General features: G+C 42.3%; 1 protein-coding gene across 1 annotated transcript in view; it reads left to right on the top strand.

Moving 5' to 3' along the window:
* SH3KBP1 (SH3 domain containing kinase binding protein 1) overlaps positions 1 to 14787 on the top strand; it is a 281799-nt gene that overhangs the window by 118665 nt on the left and 148347 nt on the right. The window contains exon 4 of the mRNA XM_018554851.1: positions 8450 to 8556. Within this exon, the coding sequence (XP_018410353.1) occupies positions 8450 to 8556 (107 nt within the window). The remainder of the gene's footprint in view (positions 1 to 8449; positions 8557 to 14787) is intronic.

The following is a 14787-nucleotide window of genomic DNA, read 5'->3' as shown; positions in this document are numbered from 1 at the left end:
GAATGCATTGCAAATTGACTTCTGTATAATTTAGTCCTAGAATGTTTATGTTTGTGTGATACCGTCATGGTATTGAAATATTGGTTTCACTGAAAGTATTATTAATGTGAATAGTACAAACTGTTTATGTTTAATTTGTTGCTTAACAGATTAGCAGTACAATGCAGTTACTCATTTTCTGTGTTTTAGCCAGAATTTTCTAATGTTATGGTACTCTTACATGAGTCATATGCTCTCTGTGGATTTCCATAAAGGAAACAAGTTTCCCATCATGCTACAACTACTAATACTTGCTGACAGCTCATTTGATATGTTAGGGATTTGGCTCACAAAAGTACAAATATTTACTTGCTTTCAAAAGGTGAATCATCATTAGTTCTTGAGTTCACAGCACCGAGCTGTAAGCAGTCAGTAGGTATCTAAGAGTCGTTAATAGCAACTTGTTGGTATGTTACATCCGAGTTCAAAACTCAGTGATCAAAGAAGGAGCAAAGAACAAACTTCAGCCCAATCTTAAATAATGGTACACGTCGCATTGAGTATTACAGTAATGGGTATACAAATAATGTGTACTGTATGATTAGAGCAGATTGCAATGATTGAGCTTAGTCATAAATAAATATTTCATATGGAAATGAGAACAATTATGGTGTAGTAACACAATTACCGTAGTAGTAGTAACCTATCAGATATAAGTTTTCTAGGATCTGACTGCAGTAAACTGAAATTGGATTGCTATGTATTGCCACACTTAGAATTTTATCATTTCCTCTGGCAATGGTAATAGAGTGCTACTGTAGCTGAATGGATGTCTTGATATCAGCTATTCATGGAATATAAGTGAAAATGGGGGTTATGTGGTACAGGTAGGTGTCTCAAATAGGGGTTCATTTTTCAGTTAACATAGAAAAATCCCTAAAAAGAAAGGCAACATATTATCTCAGTAAACTTGGAATGGGAACACTGCTATAAAGTTGAAACTTCAACTCCAATTAACATGAAGTGAACCTATGCTTTATCGAAGTAGAGCAAAGGAACAGGTTCACAACAATGCCTGCCCCACCACTGTACATGTCTTTCCAATCCTTTCCTACTCCATTCAGCCCACGGGAGTGCAGAAAATGCCCAGTATTTCCAGGTATGCAGGAGCCTTTGTCTCACTCCATGTCACTGCACAGATGCATCGTTGTGCAATGGTTGTAAGGTGATCAAAAGTTTGTACGACCTGCCCATCTTGGACAGGCAGATCGTACTTGCGATCATCGCAAGCCCTCCCCGCTGAGGGGAGGGCTTACAGATTATTGCAATGGTGAGCGGGCAGTGGGGGCGCTTGCGCACCTCTGCCCACGCACCTCTGCCCACGCAGCTTTCGTCTTGCGATTGTGCTACCAACCTGCCGAAAATCGTACGATTTTCGGCGGATTTTCTAGCGTGCTCATAATACGAAAGTCGTGCGACCGTACAGTAAATGTGGTCACACGATGCCCATACACCTTACGATTATCGTACGATCGCGGGATCACCCACGATTATCGTACGATAATCGTCAGGTGTATGGGCAGCTTTAGTTTTGACTGGACCTTATACAGAGCTGTCTTTTTTTGCTCCCAGTAGCTTTAGGGTAAGTTCACACAATAAGCAGTGCGTTCCGGTCCGATTCTGGCCGAAACGCACTGCCTCGCATTGCGGCTGGCTCACTTTTTTGCTGGGCTGGGGGGGGTGTGGTGGGCATTGATGTGAATGACACCGACATTTCAGGGTAAAGATTATACAGGTTTCCAGGGTGAAAATTAGGGGCATTAAGCTGCTATGTTATTTCCCACGGGGTGTAACAATGTAGTAATTTTAATGCAGAAAAATTATTTTAGTTTAGAAATGTTTTTCATAATTTTTCTTTCCAAAGGGTAATACTGTAATTATGTTTGGATAAACTTTACATGTCATCCTCCCTATTCAGCTTATCAGTCAGACTTGAAGGTGTGAATGTAAAGTCTTAGCGGTATGCTCTTTCTGTTCATTGCTTTTACTTAGCTGTGAAAATAAACCCGAACATACAATTCACTTAGATTGATATTACTTTCCCAAGTATACTGAATGTAAAGTGGGTTTTCATTAGAGTCATAATCCTGCTACAAAGAGTACTGTTAGTGGTGACAAATACCATTCTTATATCATGCCTGGGTTCTCAGACTGTAGTGATGATGGATATTTTCTACATAATATTCAGCTGCAGAATAGACTCTTAATGTGCATCTAACAAGCATTCACGGTACATTCTGATTTAGTGCTGTCTTCTGTATCAGGCATTCGGCATCAAGAGAAAGTGAAAAAATAAAAAACAATGCCTGGATGCCCTGACCCCTAACCTCAATCCCAAATTGAGGCTGATCATAAAGTTTAACTAAAAATGTATCTAACCTCTAACAAACCCATTGTCTTCACTGGGGAGATTGTCTTTTTCCATTTGTGCTAGACTTAAGTGCTTGAAGTATCACATCAAATGGTACCAGTCCTATGTTGAAGGCAGTGGCTAGTAGGCATCTGACTGATTTATTAGTGTGTGTATGTACACTGAGTGGCCATTTTATTATGACCACTTGACGTTTGTTGGCAAATTAGCCATAATTAGCTATAATTTCGCGATGAAGTTGCTAGAGGGCCAGACCTTTATAAATAGGGAAGCAGGTTGTTTACCACGACAGTAGAAGTGATTTTTTTCTGAAGATATGGGTAAACAACGCGATTTAACAGCCTTTGAACGTGGGATGATTGTTGGCGCGAGCCATGGAGCGAGTATCAGCAAAACAGCAGAATTTGTTAAATGTTCAAGAAGGGCTCATTGTTTAAGTGTTTAAAGACTGGACTGTCAGCCGAGAATCTGGGTCTGAACGTGCGAATTGTGGCCGTCAGCGACTAGTCAATGTTAGGGCAGAAGTGAGTGCACCCCTAAGTGAAAATTTCCTAATTGGGCCCAAAGTATCAATATTTTGTGTGGCCACCATTATTTTCCAGCACTGCCTTATGCCTCTTGGGCATGAGGTTCACCAGAGCTTCACATGTTGCCACTGGAGTCCTCTTCCACTCCTCCATGACGACATCACGGAGCTGGTGGATGTTAGAGACCTTGCGCTCCTCCACCTTCCGTTTGAGGATGCCCCACAGATGCTGAATAGGTGACCCACAGCTCAGTGTATAGCGGGCTTTTGTCCACGATATAATGAGAGCACCCAGCTGCATGAGTGACAGCTAGCTCTTGCAATCTAGAGGCAGAGCCAGCTGTGCCCGCCCCCTCCCCCATTCATTCCTCCACTCAGCGCTGGAGGATTGGAGAGAGGAGGTTGGAATCCCTGTGGGGATCGGTGACTGACAGGGAGATGATCGGAAAGGGAACGTGCGACGGTATGTGTTCACTCACTTCCCGATCAATAGAGCCGACCTGTGACAGCTTCTTTCTCAGAGGTGTGGAAATCACTCACCTCATAGTTCTCCTTTAAGGCTGCACAGTTACAACAAATTAAAACTGCAAATTCAGATTCTTAACATACACAACTTTTACTTCTTGCATGTTTGTTTTAGTTGCAAAGTACATCTTTATATTAATGGCACATTTTTAAACTTTTATTTACAAATGCCAATTCTGTTCAATTGACTTTAAAGCGACACAAAACTCAGCATCCTTAAAATGCATTTAAATACCTTAACTATTAATAAAAATGTATCTCACTTGTGCATCACTCAGCTGTAGATCCTCAAATCATCTCTGAATTGGTGGTGATACTGTACTTCCTTCTGGAGCGTGGCCACTTTTGTTCCCCATGGTATTCCTTGTGTTGTAAAGTAGCCACAGGTCCAAGCGTGTTCTCGTGATGGACTACAAACTCAATACAAATTAGTATTCTAAACTATTTGTGATATTGTAGTCCATCACAGAAGCAAGCTTGGAGTGGTGTCTACTTTACAACACACACAGAGATGCCATGGGGAACAAAAGTAGCCACCCTCTAGAAGGAAGGATAGTGTCGGCATGAATTCAGAGATGATTTGAGGATCTACCGCTGAGCGATATACAAACAAGGTAATTGAATGCATTTTTAAGATTTAACTCCTGAGTTTAATTTTACTTTAAGATAAGTGTATGAGTAGATTTTATAGAATTGTTATTTGGTGATTTACTCTTCACTGTATTAAAGGTCCGCTATTCACATCCCGGTGGAATAATGTCTTTATTCTGACTTACCAAGCCTCCATATCATTTACAGTTAAAATTAGAATGTAGAATCCTCACAAAGTTACCCAAAAGAACAAAACAAAAATCCAAACTCTGCTCATCTACAAGCCAACAGTTTGCAGTATAATCAAAAAGGAGGCAGATTTGATCAGATTTTGTGTTTTATAATAAGTCTCTTCTAGGCTTGTTACGTTAAATATTGTTCACACTAACCAGTAAACAATTCCATGTGAGTTGACCTTTCTCTTTGTCTCACAGTGATCTATCTAAAAAGACTGGTTGGTCTAAAAGTTGGTTTTAAAATTCTAGCAGAAGTGATTAAAGGGACAAGGAGGCAATATACTGTATGAATCATTGTTCATTTTTTATCTATATTTATATATAGTATATATTTATATACTGTATGAACAATGATTTGCATTACATTGGATGATAGTCTGCTGATACAAGCTGCAAACACAGATGCCTAATGGTCAGGTTGTTGTAATGGTTAATTGTGACCGTTAATAATATGCCGTCCATGGCAGTAAAGATAAAATATTATTACCAGTCACAATTAACGATTTAAACGAAATACTTTGTCAATAAATGCCTGTTTCCTCGATAACACTGGTCTGTGCGCAAGCGCAGATGTTGAGGTCTGCAAATTCGACTATCTCAGTGATCTTGACAGAACACCGGTATCTGCGTTTAGTATCGGGGCATTTTAACGAGTACGATACTTGTGAAAATGCCCAGTATTGGCAGTGGTGTATCCCTACTTAAAAATATAATGCATTGCTGGGACTTGTAGCCCTACATAGTTGGTGCTATTCTGCATTGCTGTATAATCATCATACAGCAATGCAGAATACCACCATCTATGCGGGACTACAAGTCAATGCAATACATTATAATAAAAGTCAGCACTACACACACTTCCCAGCATCCCAGTGACCGTACGCTCACCCGAACTGCACATCCGTGTGGGTGCGGGTGTCCATACTCGTACGCAGACAGGATGGTTCCTGTCTGCGTCCGAGCACAGACACCCGAATGGATGTGCAGTTCGAGTGAGCGTACGGTCACGTACTCCCATACAGAAGAACCTTCTGCTGCGCACATATCACACGCAGCACCTGTCCTTCCTGGGAGCGGTCCGATACGGCCGTGCACGCCGCACGCATCTGTACGGGCCAACAGTTAGCTGTGTGAATGAGGGCTTAGGGGTAAGGTGCAAAGGTCAGGGGTATGAAAAGTGAGGTGCCCAGGTCAGCGGTATTAGGATTACACTCACCAAGGCTGGAAGTTGCTGTCTGTTCAGCCCGCAGGTCACCTCCAGGTACTCATTGTCCAGTAGCTCCCATGCTGCTTGTAATTGGGCCACTTTATTTTTATTGTTTCTGTTCCAGAAGGTCCAAACAAAGAGCCCGAATAACAGGTGACACTCCGCCCCAACAGCCCGACTACATACACCAGCACGAGGTGAAGCAATACCTGGCTCACAGGGTCACACAGCGCTCGAATCTGCGGTTCTGCTGCACATTACCCATCCCCCTGAATTTTCTGCCGGTGTTGTGGGGGAACGGGCACTCATTGCTGCTTCTCTGCACAACTGCCAGATGACAGCGATCTGCCCACGACACATGCTGTGTGAGCTGTGCAGAGTCTCCGAATGGATCAGCACACAAGAAGGGGCCTTGTGTTAGCTGCCCGGCCGGCGCCTCCTACCCCCAACTATGCGCCCCCCCCGATTGTTACCTGACTGCTTGGGGCCCGATCCGGTACAGGAGGCTGCTTGTACCCCCGTCAGCGACCCTGGCCACGTATGGTCAGTCCGCCCCTGAGTGGCACTATCTCGGGGCGGCCCTCTTCTTCATCGCTGGGCACCCCCCAAGTGGCGGAACGCCAGGGCCCGGTCGCAATTGCGATCACTGCGACCCTGGTAGTTGCGCCAGTGGCGCTAGCCCTACCCCAAGTAAATGTATGAAAAAACAATCGTGCAGGTTGAAGAGCCAACACAATAACCCAAAACAGTACAGAACAGAACCTCTTAATAGACCACATTACTGTAAGAATCCACGATTGTAGAACTAGATAAAATACAAGCATTATTGCAAACTAAAAAATATACTCATGCAATAAAATCTGTGAAATATAATACCCCCATACAAGTAAAATCAGTAATGAAAGCAAATTGTTAAAGCAAAACTTTAATTATCTTGTTCAGTTTTCTTAAAATCTTATTTAAAATAGTTTTTGTGATTTATAACAATTTAATACATAACAAAGGATTCCAAGAGCACAATGAGTTACCTGAATAGATAACAGAATAGTAGTCATCTACTTTCAGACCCTGTGTCTCACATTGAAACTTTGGACAGAGGGTCAGTCATTTCTCCAACTCCAACGGCATTCGGCTCGGCTATTCTGCTCAGTACCGAGCCAAATAGAAAACTGTAAAAAGAGGTAGAAAGCGATTGCGCGGCGCTAGCAGTGACAGCTAGCTCCGCCCAACTGTTTTCTATTGGCCGGGACCAGCTGTCATTACAATGAGAGCTTGTCGGAGCCGGCTTTGATATCACCGCCGGCTCCAAAAGCGCTCATGACAGTTCAGCGTCCCCTGGTCACTAGGTAACCAGGAGATGCTGAACTGTGATATCATGGCGGCTCCGCCGGGTTTCAGTGTACTGACAGATCAGGTCTGATCTCACGCTGATCTGTCTCTGCATGCAAGTGGCCGAGCTTTCACCTCGGCTGAGTCGAGTCGAAGCACATGCTTTCGGCTCAACTGAGCCGCTCGCCAACTTCTGGAGCTGTACAGGCTATAGTGAAAAGCCCGTACAGCAGCCCTTCGGTTCTACTGAACCAAAGGGGTCCTGGGGCCGAAGCTAGCCGAAGGATCAGCTGAAGCTACGGCTAGATCCTTCGGCAGCTTTGTGAATAGACCCCTAAGAAATTTGCAAGCAGGAAGGAAGATTTTTTTTTTTACAGGAAAGACATACTCTTATATCTCTTCTGCATGTGCAGCTTAGAGTACAATCCCGGTATCCACCAGGTGCCAGGATGAATTATCTCCTGTGTGCATGCGCAGAAGATGGCCAAAAACCCAAAACCCGGGAGAAGATTTTGGCGAGGCAGTTTGCGGACGTTACATCATAAGGGGGGACTATTGGCGGAGTTTAGTTCTGCTTTAAGTTTACATTATAGGGCGTTAGTGTAAGGATAATTAGTCTTAAAGTGTATGTGAACCATAACAATAAACACTTTTTTGCTCCCTTAGAGCCTGTTAAAGTATATTTAAAGCCAGATAGGATAGGGGAGGGATAGGGGAGTTTTTTTGTTTTTGTTTTGCCAGCTATGTCTTATTAAGTAGATTTCCCTTAATTTCATGTCATTCCTGGCAGAATGTGGGAGGATAACTTTCAAAGTGAGGAAAATTGACAGTTGTCCCGGGAACAAGTGTCCCTATTGGAGGATCTCTCTTCTGTTTCCTCCCTTTCATTCCTGGTGACATTTGTGATCAGGACAATTAGGGGGAGTAAATCTCCCTAATGGGAAGCAATTAAAATCTGACAGTGGTTCTAACCCCTCACCAAAAAAGCATGTTGTTATGCCTGATTGGTAAGTGCAAATGATACTTGTTGATCCTGTCAGAAATGTAGCGCTGTCCTGCATCCTATGCACACTGCAGTTTTATCTAAAGCTATGTTATGAGTCCTGCTTCCCACTACAGAACACCTACCTTTTATGTTATGGCAATAAGAAGGGGTGTTCTGTACTCCTAATATACTTCCTGTCCGCGAGTGACAATGCTGCTTCTCCATAAATAAGATTTTCTGATTTTCTCTGAAGAATATAAATACGGCAGGAGGACACAGACACAGGAAGAAGGTAAGTATGCATTTTGGGAAGAGGAGAGTCGGGTATTTTAAGTGGGGGACACAAAAGGATAGGCGCACTTTAATAAGTATTGTAAAACTGTGATTATATATAAGCATCCATGTATCTGTTGAGTTGCTGTTTTCAGCATCTCAGCATATCACAAGATATCACAGAATGTGCTAAAGCCAGCTTTACAGGCTTTTGTGTACTATCAAGGTTCATGAGTCAGGCTGCCCTCTTGGTAGTAACAGTAACACCACAAAATGTGAAATAAAACAGAGTAGCATTTAAAATGTTCTATTCAAGCAAGCTGAGCATGGCTGACTCTGGCTTTCCTCTTTCTCGTTATATGCACAGGTGAACGAACAAGGAGGAGGAGGTGTCAAGTCGCCTTTAGCTATCTTCCGCAAAATGAAGATGAACTTGAGCTTAAAGTTGGAGAGATCATTGAAGTTCTTGGAGAGGTAAGAGTTTGTTTTACACAATTAGGCTAATATAATGGTGAACTCCAGGCAAGCAGCTAAGTACACTGTTGAAATACACATATAGAAAATGGTTTGCCTGCCAAAGAATGTCTAATTCTGTGGAGCGAATATTATGATCCATGCAAACCTACCAGACAGCACAGCTAGGTCTTCATTTCATTTTCCCTACAAAAGATTACGGTTAAGCTTAGAGAGTGCTGGCCTTCCCTCTTAGTCTGAAAGCTTAATTTGAGGTTATTACAGGAGGCTGATACCAGGCCAAATTGGGATACTTACTTTAGTTACACGTAACTATACTAATTCTTATTAAATACATAACTGTATTAATTGGTGTTTTTGTAGCCAAGGCTTTTGAGTGCTATGTTCACAAATGTATTCATTGATATCTAAGGTTTGCAGGCAGTAACCAGCACAGATTAGGTTTCATTATAGGGTCATAGATGGCTGAACTTGGAAGACAAATCCAGCTGAATACACCAAAAATGTCAAGTTTATACTAATCAGCTCCCTTTCTCTGTTCCTCATGCCCACCTGTTAGCTAATTGGTTGACTGAGTTTCCTTATGTGCAGTAAATTCTGGGACTTGTAGATCATAGGTTCGTACTTTTTTTGTACTTTTTCCTCCACAGAAACATTGATGGTTGAAGTGATGATGCAGGTGACCACCGTTTTGGTTGATTTATTTTTAGCGACAGAGTTAGGTTAGGCAGACCATGGCAAAATCTTAAAATGCTATACTTATTTATATTGCTGATTTAATCATTATGCTAGGCTCATTACATTACTGATTTTCAACACAAAGGTGCTTTCAGAAAAAGTACACCGATCCACCTTATCTAGCCCTTCTGAGCTAATATAAACTATGACCCCCACCCTAGCTGTTTACCTGCCTTAATAGAACATGTGTTGAGTATCTCTAGTTTTGGGAGATGGCCCTGTGCAAGTTTTTGAGGGTTTACAATACAGGCATGGCCACTGGTAATAAACAGGCTACAGCTGTACTACTGAAGAAGAGCTAGTTACTGTGGGTAAGTGTACGTTTTTTTGAAAGTCTTTTAGGGCTCGTTTCCACCAGCCTGTTTGCTCACCGCACTGTCCCGTGCCCGGAACGCAAGGGATTGCATACACAAAGTGTACTTGCGTTCTGGGGTGGGAGGGGGCGTGGCAGTGCCATTCATGTCAATGGCACTGCAAACACGCCTCCTGCCCACAGTGCGATCGACCGCACAGGACTGCGTGGTAATACAATGCCCTGCGCTCCAGTCTGGTACGATCTAAAAAATAGTGCATGCATGTCTGCAATGCCATTGACATGAATGGCACTTCCGCACCCCCTCCTGCCCCAAGGAGATTTTGTATATGCGATCCAGGTATGGGACAGTGTGATGAGCTCACGGGCTGGTGGAAACAAGCCCTTAGGCTATGTTCACACCATGTCTGGAGCAGATCTGGAACAGATCTGCAAACGCAGTGCCATGCATTTTTACCACGATTTTGCTGCGTTCTGATGCTTTTTTTAGCTTAAAATGGCCTTTCAGTTGCGTTCCGTGCATTTGTGACATGTTTTTGATGCGTTCCAGACCAGAAAAAATAAGCCATGCACTATTTTCGGTCTGGAACGGAAAGCACTGCAAAGCTGGGAACTGTAGCCCAGAAAACATATTGGGATACATTGAGATGTGTTTTTGGTCCAGGAGCTAACTATTCTGGTCTGGACCGAAAATCTGGACATTGTGTGAACATGCCCTTAAAGGCTATATTTACCTTTCGGACCACGTTTCATGTTACACCCATATTCAGGGAGTAACATGAAATATGGTCAGATTACATCCCCCAACCCACACTTACCCGGACTGTGGGGTTCGTCTCTCCCCCCAAGCGTGTGTGACTCTGTCCACACAGTCATATCATCCATTCACAGATCATTTGACAGGATCTGTGAATGGAAAAAATTAAAGTTCTATCAGCCACTGTGGCAGAGGGATTTGTAGTTCTTAAAGAAATACAAGTGCAGTGACATTCATTCTTCCTCCCATCCATGTTACTAAATGACCATGCCAGGGTACAGACATGGATGGGAGGAAGAGTCTTCAGGAGCTAGAGCATTGCACCTGTGATCCACTGATCATGGTTGCAATGCTTTACTGGATCCAATGCAAAAAATTACTAAATGCACATTTTTTTTCTTTTATTAAAGGTGTAATTTCCCTTTAAGTGTGAAAACACAGACCAGCTCATTGTTTTCTCCCAAGCAACTAGTCCATATGCCCTGTGCCACAGTAACCAGATTAGTGAAATTACAGCCATATACATCCTGTTTAAATATAGTATTAGCCTGGAGACCGTTACTATTCAGAATCTTTCTGAATCTTTTTTCAGATTCTGACTGAAATATTTTGATCCCAAGCTTCTTAATAGGAATAATAAGAAATTAAGAAATAGTTTTGATCAGAATTAAGTAATATTTGCATAGTGCTATTTGTTGTTGGTTTATAAATATAATCTTCACACCGTAGAGGACTATAGAACATGTGCTTTGTTGCTTTTGAGAAAAGTTTTCCTTTCTATTACTTTGTTTTGTAATGTTAATTGTGCAGTGGGCGTATTTTGAGTGAAGTGCCATTACTATTTTTAATATGAGTGTGTGGTATATGTAGGTGTTCACGTGGCGCTTATGTTGTACAACCCACATGGAGACTTTTCAAGCTTGTAATTAAGTAACGCAATTGCAATAATTAGGTACAAACTAACTTATTTTGAACTCACGCCACCTACAGATATTGTAGGGTTTCAGAGGTCAGGTAGTTAAAGGAGGAAACCCATCTGAACATATTGCGTTTGCAATAACCTCCCACCCCCATATAAAATAGAAACTCAGCTGGGAGGAGACAAATTGTAAAAAAAAAATTCCCAGGCTGTCAGGCAGAAAACCCTCCACTCATCATCCTTTTAGAGACTTCACGACTATGTCATGTCCGTCTTTACCTTAGGCAGAGCCAGCTGTCACTCACACAGCTGGGCGGATTCCGACGTCCAGGTCGGGATCCGCTTCAGCTGCGGCGTCTCAGTATACCGTGAGCAGTAGCTCGCGGTATAATGTGGCGTCTCAGCAGCTGGCGTTATACTGAGCTTAGGGTGACGGGAGGACGCTAGTTTGTTTCCTCCCGTTACCCTAAGGAGAACTATGGGGAAAAGCCTTAACAGTGTTTTCAGTGTCAGTGTTTTTCCCTATAGTTCTCCTTAGGGTAACGGGAGGACACAAACTAGCGTCCTCCCGTTACCCTAAGCTCAGTATACCGCGAGCTACAGTGCTCACCTCCCGATCTACTGAGCCGACCTGTGACAGTCTCATTGTCACAGGTCGGCTAGAACTATGAGGTGAGTGGAAATCACTCATCTCATAGTTCTCCTTCAACATAACTCCGTGCTTTCTCAATGTGTGCTACAAGATAGAGGGGTTAAAGAAGAAAGAAAGCATTTAACCCATTTATATTGTGTGTATATTGCTGTCAGTCTAGGAATGTGGATTTACTCACAGGAGAGAAAAGCACAGGGATGACCACTGTACTGCTGATCTTCATCATTCAGCCACTGATCTAGGGTGCACATTGGAGCAGTGGTGGCAAGTGGGTTCGTGTGCGTCAGTGTAGTGGCATCAATCGGGGTCATGCATGAAAGCAGATTTCCCTAGCTGACAATTAGTAGTAATTTGTATGAGAAGGACTGAAGTCCATAGCTATTTGAGACCAGCAGTGTTGTTCAGACAATGAGCACCTGTCCTCACCCCCTATAAAAATCTTGGCTATTCTTCACTACCCAGTCTGGGGTATGCACAGTCCAACTTACCTAGGCTGCGCAGAAATTTCCAACACCTAAGGAAGTTCAACAGGCCCTGTTATTTGCAGCCCTGTACAATAAGTAGCATCATGTCAGACGGGAAGGAAGCGTTGCTCTGATATCACATATAGAGGGGAAGGCCTGATGATGGTGTTCTGGGTGCAGTAAAATTAGCCCTGGCCTCCTGCTAAGCTTCTGCCATCAAAGGTTAAGTTTAGCTAATCAGGCAAGTTTGGTGGGAGATGAGAGTTCAGATGCTGGGTGATGTCAATTCTCTGCTGTGAAGGGGAAGTGATGGAACTCTACAGGCAGAACTGGCTGATCTCTCAGCTACATGCTGCCTGTGCTGCTGACAAGACTCTCTTCATAGCCATCTGGATGGAAAATCAACGCATATTGCACTGCAACACACTGCAACACACAAAGTGCAGTTCATTCACACCATTAGGGTCCATTCACACCACTGCATTGCAGTAACACCTCACATGTATTGGTGCACTGCAGTGCCATTTATTTTGACTGTGTACTTTTGTGTCTGTTTGTTATTCATTCATTCGGAATGGCACCCCAGTGCACTTCCACAATGCACGGTAATGCACAACCATACATTGTGATGTGCTACGCTACCAAAAATGCAGCAACTACAATTTTTGATTCTTCCTTTATATATGGGATGCCATAACGCAACACATGGTAATGCATTATTTAACATGAATGTGTTGAATGCACCACAACTGATCACCCTGGTGTGAATAGGCTCTTACTATACACCTAGTAATAATAAAGTAATGATAATACAGTTTATATTCTGAGCAAGCACTGTACTCAATCCACTATTAAATGTCAAGTGTGTTCTATTTCTGGGAGCCTTTATTCTTGCTGTCATAACCCTTTTTAGATGAAGTGAACAACAGAGAAGGGCAGACAAAGGCTAAGGCAGTCGATGCCTCTCAAATGAAAATATGTTAATCCGTTTCTCTACCTTCAGCTGCTGTAGATCAGAACTGTTCATCAATGCCGATTGTCAAGACACTGGCAAGCCATAGAAGACCAGCCAGTGCTGGAAATACTGTAATACCTAATTATATTTCAGGTTCTAAGAGAGTTGGTGGCAAAATGCAAGAACCTATTTTCTTATTTCACGTTCTGAAAAGGTATTTCCAAGGTCAAGCTTACATTATTAACACCAAATCCTGATTTCTAAGTATAAATCGTTTTTTAAATTAATATATACATTCGCCTAATCTCCCACTGAACCCTAATATATTTTAAAAGATGGCTGACCTCCAGCCAAACAGCTACATAGATAATTGAAATATACTATACACAGGCAGTCCCCGAGTTACAAACATCAGACTTACAGACGACTCCTACTTACAAACGGTGGCTTTTACTGTACAGCATGGGGTCCCAGGCTGCAGCCAAAGTGTACCGGGCAGCGTTCCAGTAATTGTAATGCTACCACCCTCGTGCCGACGAGGGGTGCCCGTCTTTTCAGGTCTGGTTCGTAGTACTGTACGCACATTACAGGAAGTTGGCTTTTGTTAGAGGGGCAGACGAGGGGGCCTCTTCTTCCGGGTCACTGTGAGGTTTTTACTGCTGTCTGTATCCTCTTATAATAAAACTAGGACTGATCGTTTGATTATAGCAAATAGATTCTGAGTTTGAGAAAGCCACTGCAATGGCCCTTCTTAATATCTGAAGAGTCAGGTAAGGATCTGACATGATGTTTAATAAGATCCTTGTAATGCAAGTACAGTTTAATTGAACAAGATATTTTTCAACAAAAACAGAGTTCCACTTTATAACAGGCTGCAAACATACTGTCTGTATATTAGATTAACTATACATTAAAGATAAAGCGTGTATGCTATCAGACTGAAGAAAAAGTTGGATTGCGTCCTGCATAGCAGTTGCCGTCTTTGACTTGCTAATTTCCAGTAGTTGCTCTTTAAGTCTAACTGTTTTCACTGATAAAGGCAGTAAAGACGCAAGACATTCTTCAACAAGATATTTTCCATTTTTTTGTCTTTTTCCTTATTATCATCTACATTTTCCCTCTTGTCCTCATTAACAACAACAACAACAACAAAATCATCATTGTCGGTTCACAATTTTTCTCTTTCAAAATTGTTTTATTTGAAACTACATAAAAATAACACCATTTACATACATTTTATACAATAGCTTTAATTACCCCAGAAGGAGGGTGCTCCAATTTCCCCCTGGGCCATTTGTATATAAATATTACCAACATAGTATCACACAAACAACATAAAAAAAAATATTCACAATAATTTTTATTTATGATCTGTAAACCATGGGACTACATACTATAACTCTTCAACACTCATGAATATTTATAACAGTGTT

Source organism: Nanorana parkeri, unplaced genomic scaffold (genome assembly GCF_000935625.1).
Source record: "Nanorana parkeri isolate BGI_ZX_2015 unplaced genomic scaffold, ASM93562v1 scaffold175, whole genome shotgun sequence".
Lineage (NCBI taxonomy): Eukaryota > Metazoa > Chordata > Amphibia > Anura > Dicroglossidae > Nanorana > Nanorana parkeri.
This window is presented reverse-complemented; position numbering and strand designations above follow the sequence as displayed.